This window comes from Maylandia zebra, linkage group LG15, assembly GCF_041146795.1.
Source record: "Maylandia zebra isolate NMK-2024a linkage group LG15, Mzebra_GT3a, whole genome shotgun sequence".
Classification (NCBI taxonomy): Eukaryota; Metazoa; Chordata; class Actinopteri; order Cichliformes; family Cichlidae; genus Maylandia; species Maylandia zebra.
This window is the reverse complement of record NC_135181.1, coordinates 3,173,168-3,192,462: the sequence shown is the minus strand read 5'-3', so window position 1 is coordinate 3,192,462 and position 19,295 is coordinate 3,173,168. Positions and strand designations below refer to the sequence as shown.

Below are 19,295 nucleotides of genomic sequence, written 5' to 3'. Positions count from 1 at the left end.
ATGGAATTTTAAAGGGAGAAAAGCACAGTGAGGTTTTAACCCACCGTGTAGCACCATCTGGAAAATGTCTGACTGGCAACAGCTTCATTTTTCAGCATGACAACGATCCCAAACACACTCCCAGTGCAGTAAAAGCGTACACGGATGGAAAAAAAGCACACAATGGAGCCGTATCAGTCATGAACAGGCCTTCCTCCTCAACATTACTGAAACAGCGTGGGATCAAAAAGCAGCCATGAATGGCCTTCAGGAAGCCTGGAGAACTATTCCCAAACACCACTTTAAGAAATGCTGCTTAAGAGAGTTATTAAGGAATAAAGGTGGACAGATCGAATATTGACTTTTAAGCTCTTTGGAGTTATCCCAACTGTTATCTTATACACTGTATATGTTTGAACATTTCAATGAAGCACTGCACCCATTTTCCAATTCTATCAAAGCATAAAGACAAGAACGGGACTCTATCTCAGTCCGTGTCGTCTCTCCGGTGCTGAAATCTCTCTATGAGAGTGAGAGGGGCCCCCGCGGGACCCCGGTGATGTTACAGAGGTACTATTGTAGTGCTTCCCCATTCCTGGCCTGTCACATACCTCTGCAGGGCCCAGATAACCCCACTCTCGTACTCGCTCTAATCAGCAGACCTTTTTATCCTGGGAAAGGCCTTTTCAGCACAGACAGAGAAAGATGAGGGGAAAATGAGAGGTGGAAGAATAGAAGGGTGAGGTGGAGGAGTGCTATTGGGAGGGAGGAGGGGGTGGTGCTCTTTTTCCTGCCGCACCAGTTTAATTGCTCTGACAGGTCAACTATGAGCCTCTATACTTTGGGCTTTCAGCTTTGGAGTGGAAAAGGGGGGCACAAAAAGAGAGACAGAGGGATGGATAGAAAGAAAGAAAGAGGGAGAGCTGCTGTGTCATTCCAAACCAAATGAGTCCAAACGAGTTCCTCATTAGCCAAAAAGGCTCAAAACTGACCTGATTTGAATCCAGTAGAATGAATTTAAAAAGCTAATGAACAGACTGAATTTACAACTATCAAATTCCTCATTTTTCCATTGTTACACTAATGGTCTGCATATAGTGCATTTTATATTATTGGCACTACATCAGTGACAAACCTGTGGTGTGATTAGCTAAGTGGTTCTGCAGTGATGGCAACAGACCTGTGTGAGAGCTCAGACACCCACCTAGCCCCCCACTTTCAGGCTCTCCAATAATCATGACAACACACAGACAATTAGAATAAAGACCGGGATGCGAGTACATCTGTGGGAGCAGGAGGTGCACTTACATTGCACATCTCTCGCACAATGGCCTTCTCTTTCTCGCTGAGATCATCCTCATAGTCCTCAGGAACCTGCTTATCCAAGTTCTCGTGGACCTCCAGCACCTGATGGCAGACACAGGGTTGGACATGTCTTATTTTCCTTCTGTATTTACAGAACTACACTAGGCAACGCTGTTATCTTCCAGCCTAACTGCCAATGTGTTCTTGTTTTTTTCCATAGCGCTACCAGCCTGACCCACTTGAACATGGTTAAGTACTTCTAGGCATGGTCTGGTACTACTTTATCTGCTAATATAATGCTACCCCCTTTTAACCATTTAAAAGAAAGTAACATTACATTAGCAACAAATGTGTTTTTCCCACATTTGAACTGTCACGCTGGTCGCAGCTATACCATAATAGCCTTCAGGCATCATCCTGCAAATTCTCCAGGAACAGCACTATGATAGCATCACAGCTGCATCAATGATACAAAAGCTGTAACACTGTTTACCAACAATTACACCCTGTGATTGATTTCCCTGACTAATATTACCTTCATGGCATGGACCACAGCCTCAGGCTTTTGGACGCAGGACAAATAGCCTGTAGCTGGAGAGGACTCGCTAGTTGGTAGGCGTCCAGTCCCCTAAGGGGAGAGAAAAACAGAGAGTGAGAGAAAGAAACAATAACATAACAATGATGAAGATGTTAGGGAGCGGGAGAACTGTGACAGAGGTTAAGAGGCAGGTGCAAACCTGCACCAGCCAGGACATCTGCAAAGAGCTCTTCATTTGAGTCAAGATACCAAAAAAGAGGCCCCACTCGTCCCATCAGGGGGCACCTGTTCGGATTTAAAAAGAGAGTATTCCTGTACTGTCACACTGAAAATGTCACCCCCTTCATACCAGCTCAAATCACCAATCCTCCACTGGTGTTTTTCTTCCCTGTTTCTTTTGTATTCCACTCCCTCCTCTGGTCTGCTACCTGCACAGAGTGATTTAACCTGGTGTGATGGGAGCAGCCAGCCAGGAAAGAGACTGAGGGGGAGTTTGCTTGACTCATCACCACCCCCCTCCCGGGTAGTTCCAGACAGTGGGTCTCTGTCTGAGGGACACAGAGATCACTGGGATACACAATGGGTCCCATTCACCGTAACCTGGCATCGGGGTCTTGCATTAGACACAGATCCCTGGCTCTGTTAGCCTGGGTTAAATTCTCTGCTCGCTAGTGATGCGCCTGTCAGCTCCCTCCATGCCCGCTGGCCCCATTTGGGTGCCAGAATGATCCCACGTAACCTGATAGCACGGAGATAAAATAATAATCCCACTGCACCCAAGAGGACCGATTTGTGGAAACTGCCCAGCAGTTTATTCACATCACATAAACCGCACAAAGCACTGATTTACATCTAGAGGCTTTTGGCCATACAAACCAATAAGAAAAGTATTCTTTCAACCATTGGACAAGAAAAGGTCAAAGTGGCAAAAGAGCTTAACGGCACGTTTCCATGTTTTTAAGCATAATTTGATGTTATCCTCAGACAGGTTGAGCATTATATTTACAAGCTCTGACATGAGAAAAATAGGATGAAAGTGAATGTGAGTGTACATTTGCACATTTTGCCAGCACTTGAACTGACGCAGTGTCTTAGTTTAGTAACTACATCAAAACAACCATTTATGACATCCACTTAATTACATACAGTACCAGAAAAGCTTGGACTGGTTTGATACTTGATGTAATCCAGTGCAGATGCCAGTCCAAGCCCCCTTTTTTGCACATATTTAGTATATTAAATTTACCCACCGTTTTGTTTTTGCCTGTGTGGATTCCAAGGTTTCTCTTTAAATCTGCAACTGTCTGATCAAAGAGCAGCTAAACAACACAGCAAATTCATCCAGACATCCGAGGGAAACATTTTGTTTAGTATTCCACAGACACAGTTGAGTTCGCTCGTTGCAACAGCTGCTCGCTCATGTTTGACCTAAAAATCACGCTTGCAAAACTTTGTGTGTAAAAACACGTAATACAAAAGACAAATGGAGTTGTTTTTAAAATTTATGCCATTTATGATATCCAATTATCTGTGTGTGCATCACAAAGACCCATCCATACTTTACAAGCGCTTCAATTTTCCAGTGAGTTAAGACTGTGTCTTTATACCAACAAAAGGTAACAGCTTCCATACAGTGAAGTGGACTTTGGTCTGACTGAAAGTATGAATGTATAATTCATCGTTAAGCCTTTTGTGATATTTAATATTTGAAATATGTAAACATTCACTGCAAGCATTTGCCAAGAGCAGTGCAGTCAAGAAAAGGATTTGGACACAGATAGCTCGGGGCAGTGTTTACTGCTCGTAACTGTAAGCATCTCCTGCATTAACAGGGCTGATTTGGGTCATTGCAGCAGGAGGCAGGCAGGGGGACAAACACTGTCAGGAGCAATGGTTTGAAGTTTAAACATACGAAAATGAGCACAGACTGTTGAGCGTCTTCTATTCGACAATCTCATGTACGCTCACTGACCTGAAACTTTGAGTAAGACAAAGAAGTGAATATAGAGGATGAGCTGATCGATTGGGAGGGACAGACACAACTAAGAGTCCACTTCACTGAAGTCATTCTGAAGTCCCACATCTCATCTTCGATTTTATGCCTTCTTTCCCTGCTCCTCAACATGAACTGGGCAAACTACAGAGCTCAACGTTAGTGCTGTTCTGTGGGCTTGTCACAAACAAGGCCATTAGCAGAAAAAGCTAAAAATAAATAAATAAAATAAAAAAAATCTGCCTTTATTGTACAATTTATAAACCCACAAGAACATATTACAGTCATGGTGGTGGATTATTTTACTGTCAAATAGCTCCAGACGAGCCATTTCTCACCGCTTTATCACTAAGCTAAGCTAAGCTAAGCTAAGCTAGGCTAACTGACAACTAGCAGCTATTAGCTTGCCACTCTCTTTACTTCCTCTCTTCTCTCTCTGAATAAGAGTTTCACAGCTTTTTATATTTATATAAGCATATACTAGCTGCTACGCTTTGCTAATGTTTAGATTTAGATTATTATTTTATGCTTTATATTTATATTTAAATATTTCTAAGATTATATATGTTGCTCTTTAGATTGAACGACTTAACTCGAAATTTCGAGTTAATAACTCAATATTTTGAGAAAAGTAACTCGAAACTTCGAGTTAGCGCTGCCAATCAGTAATCTACTGTACGTGAATTATGTCATTTCCTTGTTAACCGGAAGCTGAAGCCCTCAGCTACAAATGCTACAGCTAAACTACTAGTATTACAGCCAGTCATGAATGCACAAATTACTGATAATTTTCAGCGTGGCTTCACAAATGATGAAATCTTTGTGTTAATAGCTGAATCACATGGCGTTACTATCGCCAAACGTACTCTCAAAAGCACCAATTTGTTACGATCTGGTTTTGAGTGCGAATTCTACGTAGATCACTGATTGGCAGAGCTAACTTGAAATTTAGAGTTATTAACTCGAAATTTTGAGAAAAGTAACTCGAAATTTCGAGTTAAGTTGTTCAATCTAAAGAGCAACATATATAATCTTAGAAATATTTAAATATAAATATAAAGCATAAAATAATAATCTAAATCTAAACATTAGCAAAGCGTAGCAGCTAGTTTTCAGGAAAATGTTACTATAACGATCATAGGATGTGTACATACATAAACCATCTCCTCCTTAACAGAGCGACAGTTAAGAAAGAACTTTGAAATATTGTCACACATACTTATTAATATCTATACATTTTTTCGATTTATATTACATCCCAATTCTTATGGATGTAACATAAATATAAATATGTTCTTTTCTGATATATTATGTACATTTAATCATCGCTTGCGTTTGTTCGGCGTACGTCACCCATACCTAATTTAACAGTCACCAAAATTGGTGTGGACTGAATTTTTAAGACGCACCACTAAATACACAATGAAATGATGAATAAATGAAACAATGAATAAAAGGCGCTGCTGCTAATAATTCTAATTTAACAATACATAAAAATCTATTTTAATACCAAATTCATGATGCTAAAGCAAAAATATAGTTACATGATGATTTAATCAAATATATCCAACATTTTTATATCCAGCATATTTTTTCACAACACATGCCTGTTAAATGTCTTATTCATAGCACATCAAAAGTTTGACCTTATTTCATATAAAACTACACTGTAAATATGGGGAACCTACAATTCACAATTTACCTCTGTGCTGCAAAATGACCCTGTGATTAAAACAAAAAAATATATATTTTTTTTTAACACAAGGAAGATTTAGTCTTCTGAGGAGCGGCACAGCCCGACTCTGACCTTCCTTAATTGCCAATCCTCTCCTCCTGAAGACATTGGCAGGGTTAAGGGTGGAGGTGGAGTGGAGAGGATTATTATTTTCATAGTGGAATTTGGTTCAAACAAGCTCCAGGGAGGAAGAAAAAGCAGGGACAGGATATGAGGAAGAGTGCTGACTATGCTAAATTTCTATCCTGGTCTCTGCCTTAGTTTCTCTTCTGTCTAAGACTCTGTCTGGATCATCCCCCTTATGCCCCATTTCCTTTCATTCCTTTTCTTCTCCCTCTCTCTTTTTTCTTCTTCCTGTCACGTGTAAGCGAGAGCGAGGTTGCCTGTGGAGGTTTAATTGGAGTGTGAGAAGTAAAGTGAATTAGAGCTGACTTGACTTTGCCGTGGAGGCACTGGCATAGCGCTCCCTACAATTAAGCATGTGCATGTCTGTGTGCAATTAAGCCCTGTCTCTTTATGTAACCACATCTGTATAAGCAGTGTCATAGCGCTGACTGATTGCTGTGACTATTGTCTTAGCAGTTAGTGTGAGCGGGTATTCATCTAAGCGTGTCAGTGTGAATCTTAGTATAGGTGGTTAGCCTTCTCCAAATTTGTGTGTTTGCGTATGTGTGCGTGTGTGTCAGTCTTCTCATTACTGACCATGTGCATGGCTTCCTGGCGCTGGGGCAGTGAGGACAGCTGGGACTCTGAGTGGTACAGAGTCATTCCCTTCCTCAGGGCACGAAGGTCACCTGGGTTACACTGCTGGACACAAACGGTCACAAAACAAACACCAAAGGAAAAAAAAAGAAGAAAAATAAGACTTCAATGTGAGTTTTACCTAAAATTACCCAAAGAGTGGCTTCACTGCATGCTAATAAATCAAAGTTAATAATCCAAGACAGAGTGCAAACACACAGGGAATCCTGTCAGTTTGTTCACTTTGGCACTAATTTGACTTTAATATTCATTCTGACAATGTTGACAAAAATCAATGTATTTGCCTCTATGAGAGATATTTTAACATAAAAACGGCCACTTTTTACTCAAATACTCAAAATCCTGAGGTACTCGCAAGTACCATCACCAACATTTGATAGAGATTAGCCCAGTTTTGTGCACATAAACAGAGAAAACACTGCCTGTGAAGCAATTTTACACCAATTTTCTCTTCTTGCATCTGTGTCACTAGACGCACAACTACTAGCATCTTTGTTACTACCCAGGTTTTGCCCGTTGGTATTTCCATCCAAGGGGGTTTATTAAAGTCTTTGGCTGTGTCTCCCTCACCATACAAGGCACTTTTCCTCATCACTCTCACGCCATTGCTCGTGTGCGGAAGTATCCCGTTTTGCCTTCATTGAGGTTCACTACATAGGGGCAACATGCCTAAAATTTGTCCTCATTAGCAGCCAAAGACCACTGGTTCCTGGGGGGCAGTTACCAGCCCAGCTTCGCTCTGCAGGCAGGGACACGGCAAACACCACTGTTTCTTGTGACATTTCTCGTGTCGCGCACTAGTGTTCCCTCTGTGCGTGGCGCGGTGCATGAACACACGTGATGCCTGGGAGCGCTCAGCTATAAATAACCCGTTGAGCTGTGGGTGTGTGTCTATGAATGCCCGGACATTGTGCTGTGTTGTCTGCCTTTGTATTATCTGTGTGTGTGTGTGTGTGTGTGACGCACTCAGGTGCACGCTCGCACGCACAAAGCCACAATCAGCATTCCCCTCGTCTTCCCCGTCCTTTGATATTCCTGCTCCTCTTCTCTCCTCCAACTCAGTATCCTTGTAATGTTCCTCTAACCTTTTCCAGTCCTCCCCCTGGCGCTTCTTGATCTATCCTTTCAGTTTCCATATTCATGCCCTCAATAGTGCATCTTTTTTGACATCTCTATAAGCTTTGTGTCTGGTAACCTTAAATGTCAAAATCAAGAGGGGTGACATAAACGCATAGTTGATCACCTGAATAAGAAGGCTTGCTAAAGAGTTTTATGTTACCGATGCAGACCTCTCCCTGAGTCTAGCTTTTCATTTAACCATCACACATCTCCAACTTTACTTCCCACCCCGACATGACCTTGACCGCTGAGACCAGCAAAGCCATTTGTTTGCCAGACAGCTGAGGACAGTTGGCTCGCTGCAGTCTTCCTGGCTAAAATTCAGGGGCCCTGCATCTTATCCATCCATCACAATGTTCTTGGTGCTGACGGGAAGATGCTGTGGGTGTCTTGCATCGTTTCCTGTTTGAATTATGAGGGGCAGGGGTGATGCCACTTTGACAAAAGGGTAGGAAGGACAGCGGGATGCTCCTCCAGAGCCGTGATTTAATCAAATACAGGATGGAAACTGTTAAATCAGAGTAACTCGTGCTAGACTGAAATAAGAGGCGTTTCCTTATCACAGTTACACCGTTAGACAGTTGGGCTGTACATCATATGCCGGTGCAGTATGGATGCTAATCTGGGACAAGCAGCTTTAGCCTCAGTATTTTTGCATCTGAAATCAATGACCTGGTCTTTAAACTTAAATACGTCGCTCTTCCATCATTATTGTTACCTAATTATGCCATGAATGCAAAGCCTGACAGCCATAACATTAAGTGTTTGAGAGTTTGGGGCTTATTGCAGTGACTCAGGGGACGGAGCATCATCTGATATACAGATCATTACGTGCTTACACTTGTCAGTTTCATGACAAAGTGTCAGTGTGGATTGAGGAGGAGCGCATGAGTGCTTCACACACTGTAGTGAGTTGACAAAAGATATTTTCTCCACAGGTCTGAGCCTCTCTCAACGACGGCGCAAATTTCTGACATTGGGTGATAAAAGTGCTTTGGGTTGCAAGCTCCCAAATGCAAAGTTTACAAGATGCCTGACTCACCCTGACCTAAACCAAACAGTATTTACCAAGAGTGAACTTCCGACAACGTCCGGACCAGATTATCTCAACATCGTCCGGAGTTCGTGTGCGAGCTCGACTAGAGACAAGTAACAGCTGGAAGAAATGGGAGAGCTTAGTGGGAGAAAGCCTGAGGAGGATGCGCGTGTCTGAGCATGTCTGAATGTGTGCATCTGAGTGCACACACCTGTTTTTCTAATTGTGTTTACACCTGGGCTGCGTAGGCCCTTGTTAATGTTAATATCCACTGTGGGATCCTGCTGTTAACTCCCTCCACGCTCCCTTGAGTATGGTTAAAATACCTCAGCCAAGCTGGTCTGGAGGGTCAGCATTCCTGCACTAAGAGGCCATTGTTTCCTCTAGCTGAACACAAGTTTCGCTGGGCCGGTTTCATAACACAGGAAGTTAGGCAATACAATCCACTGGGGAAGATAATCCATTGTAACAATTGAACCTGCTAATATGCACACACGTCATCAGGTAGGATATCATGAAATCTAACTGAATGGTAAACTTCAGTAATTCTTATTTTCACCCAATATTTTCCTGTTATCACCTCTGTGGGAAAGTCATGTTTAGTAACAACAACCAGAGATTACAGATTCATATTTTTCAGCTTCAGATTGACAGTCCTTCATTGTTCAGTTGCACTCCCACAAAGGTTTCGGCCATGCATAACAGATGCCTGAATCTACCTGGCTTGCCCCCCGGATCTTTAATTATTCAGCCCTCCAGACGTCAACACAAGCTAGGACATGCGTGTGTCATTTATGCACCAAAGCACAATGTAGCATTCATTCACTTAAGTTACCTTGTACCAAACACTGTGCGGAGCAGTTCCAAGGACAGATAAAAGCTTTCTTGCCAAGAAAGGCCACGTACAAGCAAGGGCCACCTGTGTTCATTCATTAGCACAGCATGCTAGCAGCACAGAAAGGAAACCCCTGGACACAGAAGCCACAACCCTGCAAGGCGGTGCATTTAACTTCCCGTGTTCTCGGAAAACCGGCACAATCACAAGGTGAATCATTTCTGTGGTGATGTTTGTCAATGCACTTTACTGTATTACGAAAAGTTGGAGATCAATATCAATATTAGGTGTGTATCAATGATATGAAGTCACAACCAGAAACCGGTTAGTTTAGCACTACAGGACGAGAGGGAGTGATGGGGACAAAGCTCGTTTGAGTCTGATAACACGCTCTCTCATGATTTGACCACTGATAAGCAACAGAAGTTATGTGTTATTTAACTTTTTTTAATGGTATAAAACATGAGATATATTATGTTAATTAGAAGTTCTAAGTGTTAATAATACTGTTATGTTAGCACTTTGAACCACAGACAGTGGGTAAATCCAAAGTGTTTTTACGGTGGCCCTGAGAGGCCAAACGGACTGCAACTTAAGAAATAAGAAAAATGCTGCAAAAGCACACAAAGTGTTTCTGGCGAGACAATAACCCGACGGACCAGTTACAGGAACCAAAACATGCTAAGTAAGTGTGTTTTAATCTCATGATTCATAAAATACTGATGACGGATTTTTAGGCTAATAGTTAAGCTAACACACTTACCTCTCATCTTTTCTTTTCTCACAAAACTAATAGATCCTCCACTTCTTTTAAGTGTTTATCGTCAAAATTATTGGCATATTTTGGTTCCTGCAAATAGTCCGTCGGGTTATTGTCTCCCCAGAAACACTTCCCTTGTGCTTTTGGAAATCAGTTTTTTCATATTTCCGTTGTGTTTTGTGTGCTTTTGTAGCGTTTTTCTTATTGCTGGTGTTTTCTTAAGTTGCAGTCCGTTTGACCTCTCAGTTCCACTGTAGTTTTTGCTTAAAAACAAAATGATTTCAGGTCCTGTAATTTATGTGAAAATGGATTTCTGAGTTGACTTTTTTAAATACTTTCCAGCTGCGTTTATGGGCTCAGTCGCTCATTTTTGGTCATGAAAATTAAGTGTATTTCATAAATCCTGGTCCTAATAGGTTTCAAACTGGAGGATTATCTGCGGTATGCTCATTAGCTAACGATTTGATATTGACAAATTCATAGCCGATGAGCAAGTGGTTTGACGGTCAGACCCACCCCTCCTCGTCATATTAGATTTGTTTTTTTAACCAAAGTGGAAATGGTTTCTTCAGAAGCCAGTGGATGATGTCACAGTCCCGATCTTTGCCGCAGTCTAGCTAGCGTCTAGCCTTTATGCTAAGCTAAAAAACACTACAGGCTGTTGCGTCATAATAACTTAATCCCATCAAGGGAACAAATCATCATATTCCTACCCTTTAAACATTACCACAGAGGTGATTCCTTGTCTGAAAGGCACAACATAAAACATTACTGCAAAGAGTCACCTTGCCTTGTACAGCTGCTGCTTTGATAGTGTCAGCCCTCTACAGAAGAGAAAGCAAGAAGCTCAAAGATGTGAAAAGTCCCACCACCAAACGAGTAAAAAGAGTGAAAGGGCCAAACAGACTGAACCAACCGGCCAGCAGAAGAGCCAACAAACACAGACATCACAGAAGATTACCTTTCTCGTCTGTATTTGCGATAAGCTATAGCGGCTATAAGCCTAGGGAGAGAAAAACATAATGGTGGAATGGTTTATTATGTTGTTTCGCTCTGTGAGGAGCCGTGAACAGCAATGGAAGCAACTGTTTTGCTGATGGATTTAAACACATAAAATTAAGGTAATGTATTTGTTAAAAATAAATAAATAAATCAGTCTCAACAGTTTCACATTTTGCACTGCACTTGAACACATTCATATCCCAACATCACGTCTGCAGAAAACAACGTGAACAAAAACTATAAGACGGGAGTTCATATTCTATGCTTGGACTGCTGCGAGACAATGTGTAACACCTAACTGTAGCGCGTAAGAGATAATTATGAGGATCGTTTAGGTTTCATGTCAGTGATAACAGCCTACACTCTGCCTACACATGAATCTGCTGGGATATAAGTGGGAAAGAAGACTTCAAATTATAGTGTGAAATTCAGCCTCGTCTCTGTGCAACCTGATTTGCATTAAACGAACCGACTTGCACCATAAAATGATGCGATAAAATTAAAGAGGCCAAATTATAAACTTAAAGCCTGAGCTGTTTTTTTTTGTTGCCAATAATTAGTCGAACACTTCATGAATCAGATTTCCCCTCACGTGACCAGATTAGTGTGCTTCGATTTCGTCATCTGCTGTTTGTGCTCGACTGGGTAAACACACCTCCGCAGACTGACATGTGACCTTCTGGTGAACCACACCAGCATTCCACACACACCCCACCCCGTTTTTGCACACACCCCCTCCCTCACCGAGCCCTCCATCCTCCAAATTTGGGAGAAGTCAGAGCAAGGTCAGCTTTGGGGATAAATCCTTTACTCTGTCACTGTCACTTAATGCCTCTTTCCCCTTCTTTTTCCTCCTCTCATCTCTGCTCCGCTCCCACAGTTCGCCTCGGGGGCTAACATCAGTGCACGCTACTGAAGCTTACTGACTCCCTATGAATTAAACATGGATAAACATATTCCCCAACTAACAGGGAGCCTGTTGCAAGGGGTAGCTTCACAGAAGCATTAGGCAACGATTTTATGTCATCGCAGCTTCCTGTCATGCGTTGAGGATGAGTTAAAAATTCGCACAAGAGGAGTTTAGCGAGGGTATACGTTTAGACGGAAACTCAAGTGGGCTAATTGCGGCATGGCACATGTGCCTGTGTGTGTGTGTCCTTGTGCAAGCCTCACCTGTGAGAGGAGCTTATTGTTATCGTCTTCCAGTATCCGCACTTTCGTCTCCAGCTGCCTGATGTAGTTGGTGGAAGAATCTGGAGGAGAGATGAAGAGGAAAAAAAAGAGAAGAGGAGAAGTGATTAGCATTTCAAAGACCTCAAGCGGAAAACGGGCAGGCAGGGCCACTGAGGCAGAAGGACCACAGAGAGCTCCAAAGGTTGCCGTGCAGTTTGAGATGCACATCATATCCTTGTGAAAGAGCATTATAATATTAGCTAATATTAGCTAATATGCTAGCTCTGACACTCAAAGATCTAAAAATATTAAATTGGCACCCAAACAAAAGACAAAAGGTACAAATTCTCCCACCTTTTACATTTATGCACTATGGATGCAAATGTTGGTATGGGCTTATATCAGGTATTTATCTGGTGACTTACATTGGCATAAAAAGAAAGATGGCATCAGCTTTTAGACGGCTAAAAAAAAATTGTTGTAATAGTAGTAAAGATTTCATCCCTAATTTTAATTTTTTAGTAATTTTAGTTGATCCAAGTATTGGTTCCATCCTCAAATTCAAGCCTATTGGTCGCTTTGCAAAATAAGTTCTTGCAGCTGATGTCAAAGGTCAAGCACAGTGTTCACGCTGACCCATTTTTTGACCCCATACTCGACCGCTTTTACCTTTCCCAACTTGGTGCACATTTCTCCTGTTCTCTGTATGAAAGAGAGTCAACTGTCATATTTGAGATTCGTCACAGAACTGTCTGTAATCTGCACATCTGACAGTCTAACTGCAGCCTAATTATCCCACAGAGGTTTACACAACCAAGGTTGATCCCAATAAAGCGGCACTGTGCTGACTTGAATCAACTTTACCGAGTTCAAATCAGGGACGGGAGCGGATGTGAAGCGCGGAGGTACAGTTTGACTCTGCAGGTGCCAGGGAGCCTGTTATCTAAAAAGGCATGTTTAATTTACAGAGAGAGATCAAAGCCGAGTTACGCACAGGAGCCGCGCTCTGGTAGCTACTCGGGAGCACAACACCGCACGCACGGCTTTATTTTGTTTTGTTTTCTAAGTGGAATTACAGAGAGGCTGAGAGCGGCGATGGCGGGGAAGCTGCTGATGAAAATGATGGGTTGAGGTTTAACAAGATGCACATGAGGACTCACAGCTGCAGGGTGCCGCACACGCAAATGAAACAAAGCTTCTCGCATCTGTTTGGCAACTCTCGTCTTAGTTTGCCTCGACTTAAATGACCCTCACAAGTCCAACATGCATTTAAGCAAGTCGACAAGCACTTTGCAAGCAGGGGGCACCACTGTTCACAAATCAGCCCACTCGAACGCCAACCTGGATTCAGCAGGTTTGCAGTTACATGCACACAGCCACAGATGCTATCAGTTTCAGACATACTTTAGAAACCTCCTGCTGTTTGCATAAACACGTCAGACAGCATACACACTCAGCTGTCTGCAGATCCATGAAGTTTTGGTCAAGCTTACGCTTAACTGGTGTCCTAAATCTACCTTACATTATAGATGCAGAACAACATTTTCAGAACTGAATCTGGAGCCTGTAAGTGTTCTCATGTCAGAATTGGTGCTCTGTATTAAATGCACTTTACCAGAACAGCAGTGGTAAAGCCCTCGTTGTCTTTCATTCAACTACTGTTGTCTTTTATCTTCTTTTGCATCATTTTTCTTTGTGTAATAATGTGAAACAAGTATGAAGAAAGGGAAATATATCCTATTTTAAAACCCACGGGATCATCAATCTTTTCCCACAACTTGAAAGCAGACAGAGCCAAGTCCAATCGGTCTAACCCCATGACTTTTTTTTTTAAGAAGGGCCAGTGCAGACAACACTTGTTAGCCAGTGACTGGACACCTACAGGAGGCCACAGTGGGACGCTGGCCAGATCTGGTAATCCTCTCTTACTGCCTTGTGACACTCTAATCTGTATTCATCTGCTTGCCTGACCTGCAGCCAGATCTCAAGCTGATTAGGATGAAGGTTCCTCAGCGTTCAGTCAGCAAACAACAAACGAAGAAGACTCTGAAAGGGGAGGGGGGGGCAGAAAATGGATGTTAACTGCTGCTTTTCTCCCCCACTGTTGTGTATGTTGAGATTATTCACAGGGATTAAGATTAAACCATCAGTGTTCGAACAAACTCGTATTTTTTATCTTCTTAAGACCAAATAAATAACAATAAGATGTAAAGATGTACAGTCGAAGGTAAATATTGATGCAGTTTTCCATTTTAACTAGAAAAACAAAACAAAAACAGAATTGGCCCTAAGTGATGGGTTCCACAGACGCGAGCATGAACAGCTTCTTCACATAACACAGCACCATCCCTCCCCTTCTACTCCCCACAAGCCTTTGATGTGTTATAGGAGGCTAAATCTCAAAGTGCATCCCTTCAGCATCACGCACGGCATGATTAAGTTGTCTTTCTCAAATATGTGCAGATCTGCTGTGAGAAAATTCACAAGAACACACACACACACACACACACACACACACACACACACACACACACACACACACACGCTCAGAGCTGCGGGGATCTGCTCGTGGAATCCAGCCGTCACCCTCTCTCTTTAACACCCGGCTCCGGAGTCATCCGGGTGGGAGAAGGGTCAGGCAATTAAACTGCTCCCTGGCTCCCCTGCCACTCCTTCATCCTTTCATCCCCGCAGCCCCTCCAGCAACACATCCTCTCCCCTGCATCACTCGTCCACAAGGAAACGCTACAGATCATACAGAGATCACACAGCAGAGCCAAAATAACCGCCTTTCAAACCCCAGCTCGGTGCATCTGCTCTTTCATGCACACACAGCCCAACAAAAACAGGATCATGGGAGAGGCTGTTATTATTTATGCACAGCCTGAATGCAATCTTAAACAGGTGAATAAGCGAGTAGAAGATGCTGTGAAGCAGTGAAATATTTCCAACTAGGCTGTAAACAATGCAGCATGAGAATGCCGGAGGCCCTGACAGAGAGAGGAAAATCCGGCCTTTACGTGAGCTATTTTTATATCTGTGCTACTGATGTTTACCCGCTGAACTGAGCTGATGTGAGACTGTATATATCTGTGTGCGCGCCGGACAAAAGGTGACGCAGACGGCGGCACGAGTCCATCCCCCCTTTCAGCGCGTCGCTTTTTATCACGTCAGTGCCACTGTGACCCACTTCCAGCAGCCACTCCCCTCCTTACCTCCACTCCACTCCCACTTTTCCCTCCATTTCACTACATCCCATTACTTTAACGACTCTCTCCATTACAGCTCTTTTGCTGCTCTGAAAGAAAAAAGAAAAAAGAGGCAGTTTTGAAGAGACTGACCTGATATTATGTCACAACAATAAAAACACATATGAGGCCGTTAATCTGACTGAAAATAGAGTTACAAAAAGTTGTTGTGACCCCGTTTTAAAAGGGTCTGGGCTCCACTAGCTCCCGTTTGGTTGCTACAAGGCTCCAAGCAGCCTATGCCCATCTGTCTATAACAGCCCATCTTGCTGTCTTTGCTGCACGCCTCTAGCAGACAAAAATATCTGCGAGCCAAATCACAAGTGAAACAAGTGTGGAATTTAATACTGCACAAGACAGTGTATGTGTTATAGCAGCGGTCCCCAACCTTTTTTGCGCCACGGACCGGTTTATGTCCGACAATATTTTCACGGACCGGCCTTTAAGGTGTCACGGATAAATACAACAAAATAAAACTAGTACCGGTATTGAAAAAAAAGACGATTTATTCATAACACACGTGAAAAGACCCAGGAAAACCGAGTTAACGATAACAAAATAACGCTGAAAACCGATAAAAAAAAACCCTGAAAACCATACATTTCACACCTGAGCCTCAACTCTCGCGGCCCGGTACCAAACGACTCACGGACCGGCACCGGTCCGAGGCCCGGGGGTTGGGGACCGCTGTGTTATAGTATGAACTGTAACGCACTGTAACATTTCATAGTATGAAATTTAATGCATAATGTCTATTCAGTGTTGAATGGACTTCTGTCGCCATGAAAAAATAAAGACCTTTAAAATAATTTAAATGTTGGAACCTCCGAGGCTGAAACCTGCAGCCAGTGCACTCGTGCCAAAAACTGCAGTTCTTCAAATAGCCGTTTGAGAGCGTCTCCAAATACAAGTCACTCAAGCATAGACTCCTTATGTTTAAAAGACCAACTTTACAGCACAAATAAACAAGTTTATAAACTTTTTATACAAGTTTGTAAAACTTTTAAACTCTAAGAAAAAAGGTGTTGCATTTTTCTCCTTTTGCAACAACAGTATGGTGGTCAATGCTGGCCATTTAAATGATATATTAAGGCTTAAATTGGTAGTTGTTTGGCCACTTTGAGCAACAGTTAAACAGGTCGCTACCAGAAGACATCTAAGAAGCTGGCTGTCCACTTCAGTCAGTAAGTGATTTTAACTTAAGCTAAGCAGCTAACTAATAAAGCTAATGCTAGCTAACAATTACGCCAAACCTTTTGCCCAATTGTGGCACATCTGGTTTAGAAACAAATAAATAAAAACAAACAAAAACAAGTTAGCAACAGCCAACTTTAGGCTTCATAGCAAAAGTCCACAAACCAATGGGTGATGTTAGTGTGTGTGCATCTTTTATATACAGTCTGAGTTTTAAGACTTTTCAGTAAGCGTGAGATTTTGTACGTTACACTGCTGATTAGCAGGACAAGGTGGGAACATTGCAGCATTTCACAATACAAACAAACGTGAACCCTCTCATAAAACCGTGCTCCGCCGCGCTACAACTGGCCAAACCTCCAGAGAGTTCCTTTAGTTTCTGTTTGAGTACTGTTACCTTCCAGGATGATTTATATAGCCTGCACTGAATCACCTCATAATGATAATGTATCATCCACAAGAAATGGCAGAATTAGTGTCACTGTGATGGATAGCGTATGTATAATATCATTCTCCTCCTTAAATCTGTAGCCTGCTTTTCCATCTCTTTATTAGTTCTTTTTCTCTGTCACACCCTCGGTGCATATGTTTCAAACCCCCGAGTGGAACAAAAAGGTACGCCTGATGTTATCGGAGGTCACGGCAGAAGAGGGGGTTTCAACAATTATATTGACGAGTCTTAAAATTAGACCACACATATACATTTACAATCGACATTGGGCAGATAGTGGCGGGAATGTTACAAAAACCAGCCTCCGAGGTCTTTGTTACATCAAAGTAGCTTTGGTAAAGCAGTATGGTTAAAAAGGACCAGGCTTTGGAATCCCCTTATGTTTTCAAGTCAGATCCCAGGGCTGTTTAGAAAGCCTGCAGTGCATTGAAATCACTCTGCTTTTATTATTCCTGGCTCGGCTCTGGCTTTCATCTCCTATTCACAGCTGTATCTCAGTGTTTTAGTGCAGAGACATGTATATTCTCTCAGCGACGTGCGTGTCTGTGTAGCATGTATGAGTGCTTATGCACAACATTTTGAAGACAGGGAATGCATGTGGGCTGTATGGGTGTCTAAGCTGACAGTGTGAGCTCATGTGGGAGGGTGAAAGGATGAGTGAGAGGGTTCGAGCGAGAAAGGGGATTTTTTTTTTTAACCCATCTGTGATACGTGTGTGTGTGTGTGTGTGTGTGTGTGTGTGTGTGTGTGTGTGTGTGTGTGTGTGTGTGTGTGTGTGTGTGTGTGTGTACACACATGTGTTCAAGGCGGGAATAGGTTGGGTCAATTACCTCAAGATGTTGAAGAAAGTGAAACAGTATGGACCGTTTCTGCTTTTTTCTACACTTACACCCGAGTCAGTGGTCAAATCAGTTCCACTGGTTACATAAAGCTTAAATCGTTATACTAAAATAGCTTTATTAACCGGCAACTTTAAAAATCTCAGTTTGGAACGAGCCGTATTCATGGTGGGAATCTGAAAGAGGTCCACCTTAAAAGCTGAAAAAGGGGGTGGAAAAGAGCAAAGGCAGAAGAGAATCAAAGACATGGAGAGACGCCACTCCCTCCAGCCAGCAGTCAGAGCAGCAGTAAACATTTAAATGTAATGTTTGTCTAAGTAGCTGCAAAAGTAATTCCTTGAATTATTGTTCCATCACTTTATTGCTTTTGTAAAAACCCATTAATTGCTGAACTTACCCTTAAACCCAGTGAGGATGGAGCTTACATGAGTGCGTCACCATAAGGTGTGTGAAGTACAGTCACCACCTCCAGTCACGGTGTTGTAACTGTTGGAAATGCATTGCTTGCATAACATGCCACATTAAAAGTGGCTTTTCAAGCACCTTCAGCTGCTCTTAAACAGTGTGCACAAAATAAGATGCTAAATTTTAACCTGTGAATACAGATTAGCCTCCATTTGGGTTGCCAGGTGCAAATTTGCATCAACTCAGTTGATTACATAGGCTTTGTATGAAATCAAGCATGACGAAAACAGGTTTGGTGTGAAGGCACCATTAATGCTAGCCCATACCAAGCTACACACCCGTTCACCACAGTCTCTTCTCATAATGCATCTTCTGGCTTAATAAATGGTGTATCTGTCGTGACTGATGCTCTCACTTTTCTGCGATGGGGTCTCGCTGCCTCCAACTTTCCATGTAGCACTTGAACGGCGAGGAGTGCAGCATGACTGATAAAGCATTTTTAAGAGTGATACCAGTGGCTATATTTGTTGATTAAAAAAGAAAATGTAAAAAAATTGTGAAATTAGCTTTTTTCCATTTTTGGCTTCCAAACATTAAGATAGCAAAGATGACAAACAGACGGTACATTCATTTCACAGCGTTGCTTTCTTTTTGTCTTGATGTTGCAAGTCTAACAAACCTCCGCCCTTGCGTAAAAATGAAACTTTCATTAAACATTCATTGGCCAGTTCATCAAGATGATGGAAAAGGAAACTGTGTTCAACAAACAAAGAAACAAAAAGGAAAAGTATTCAGTGACATTTGCCTGCAGAGCCTTTCTGTGCTCCATAATGTAGTACTGTGTACTGTCAGCTCAACGAGATGTTCAATTCAGGCAGATTAGTTGGGAAAATCCTTCCCTAAGGAGACTGGTTAGAATGG

At 42.4% G+C, this 19,295-nt stretch overlaps 1 protein-coding gene across 4 annotated transcripts in view; it reads right to left on the bottom strand.

Annotated features, from left to right (window-relative positions):
- ccdc85cb (coiled-coil domain containing 85C, b) overlaps positions 1-19,295 on the bottom strand; it is a 48,650-nt gene that overhangs the window by 3,932 nt on the left and 25,423 nt on the right. The window contains exons 2-6 of one of the 4 annotated variants that reach the window (XM_004542227.6): positions 12,238-12,317; positions 11,024-11,065; positions 6,253-6,357; positions 1,820-1,912; positions 1,288-1,386 (exon numbers count right to left, since the gene is read on the bottom strand). In XM_004542227.6, coding sequence (XP_004542284.1) covers positions 1,288-1,386; positions 1,820-1,912; positions 6,253-6,357; positions 11,024-11,065; positions 12,238-12,317 — 419 coding nt within the window. The remainder of the gene's footprint in view (positions 1-1,287; positions 1,387-1,819; positions 1,913-6,252; positions 6,358-11,023; positions 11,066-12,237; positions 12,318-19,295) is intronic. The other 3 variants (XM_004542228.6, XM_004542229.6, XM_004542230.6) reach the window with 3 other exon arrangements.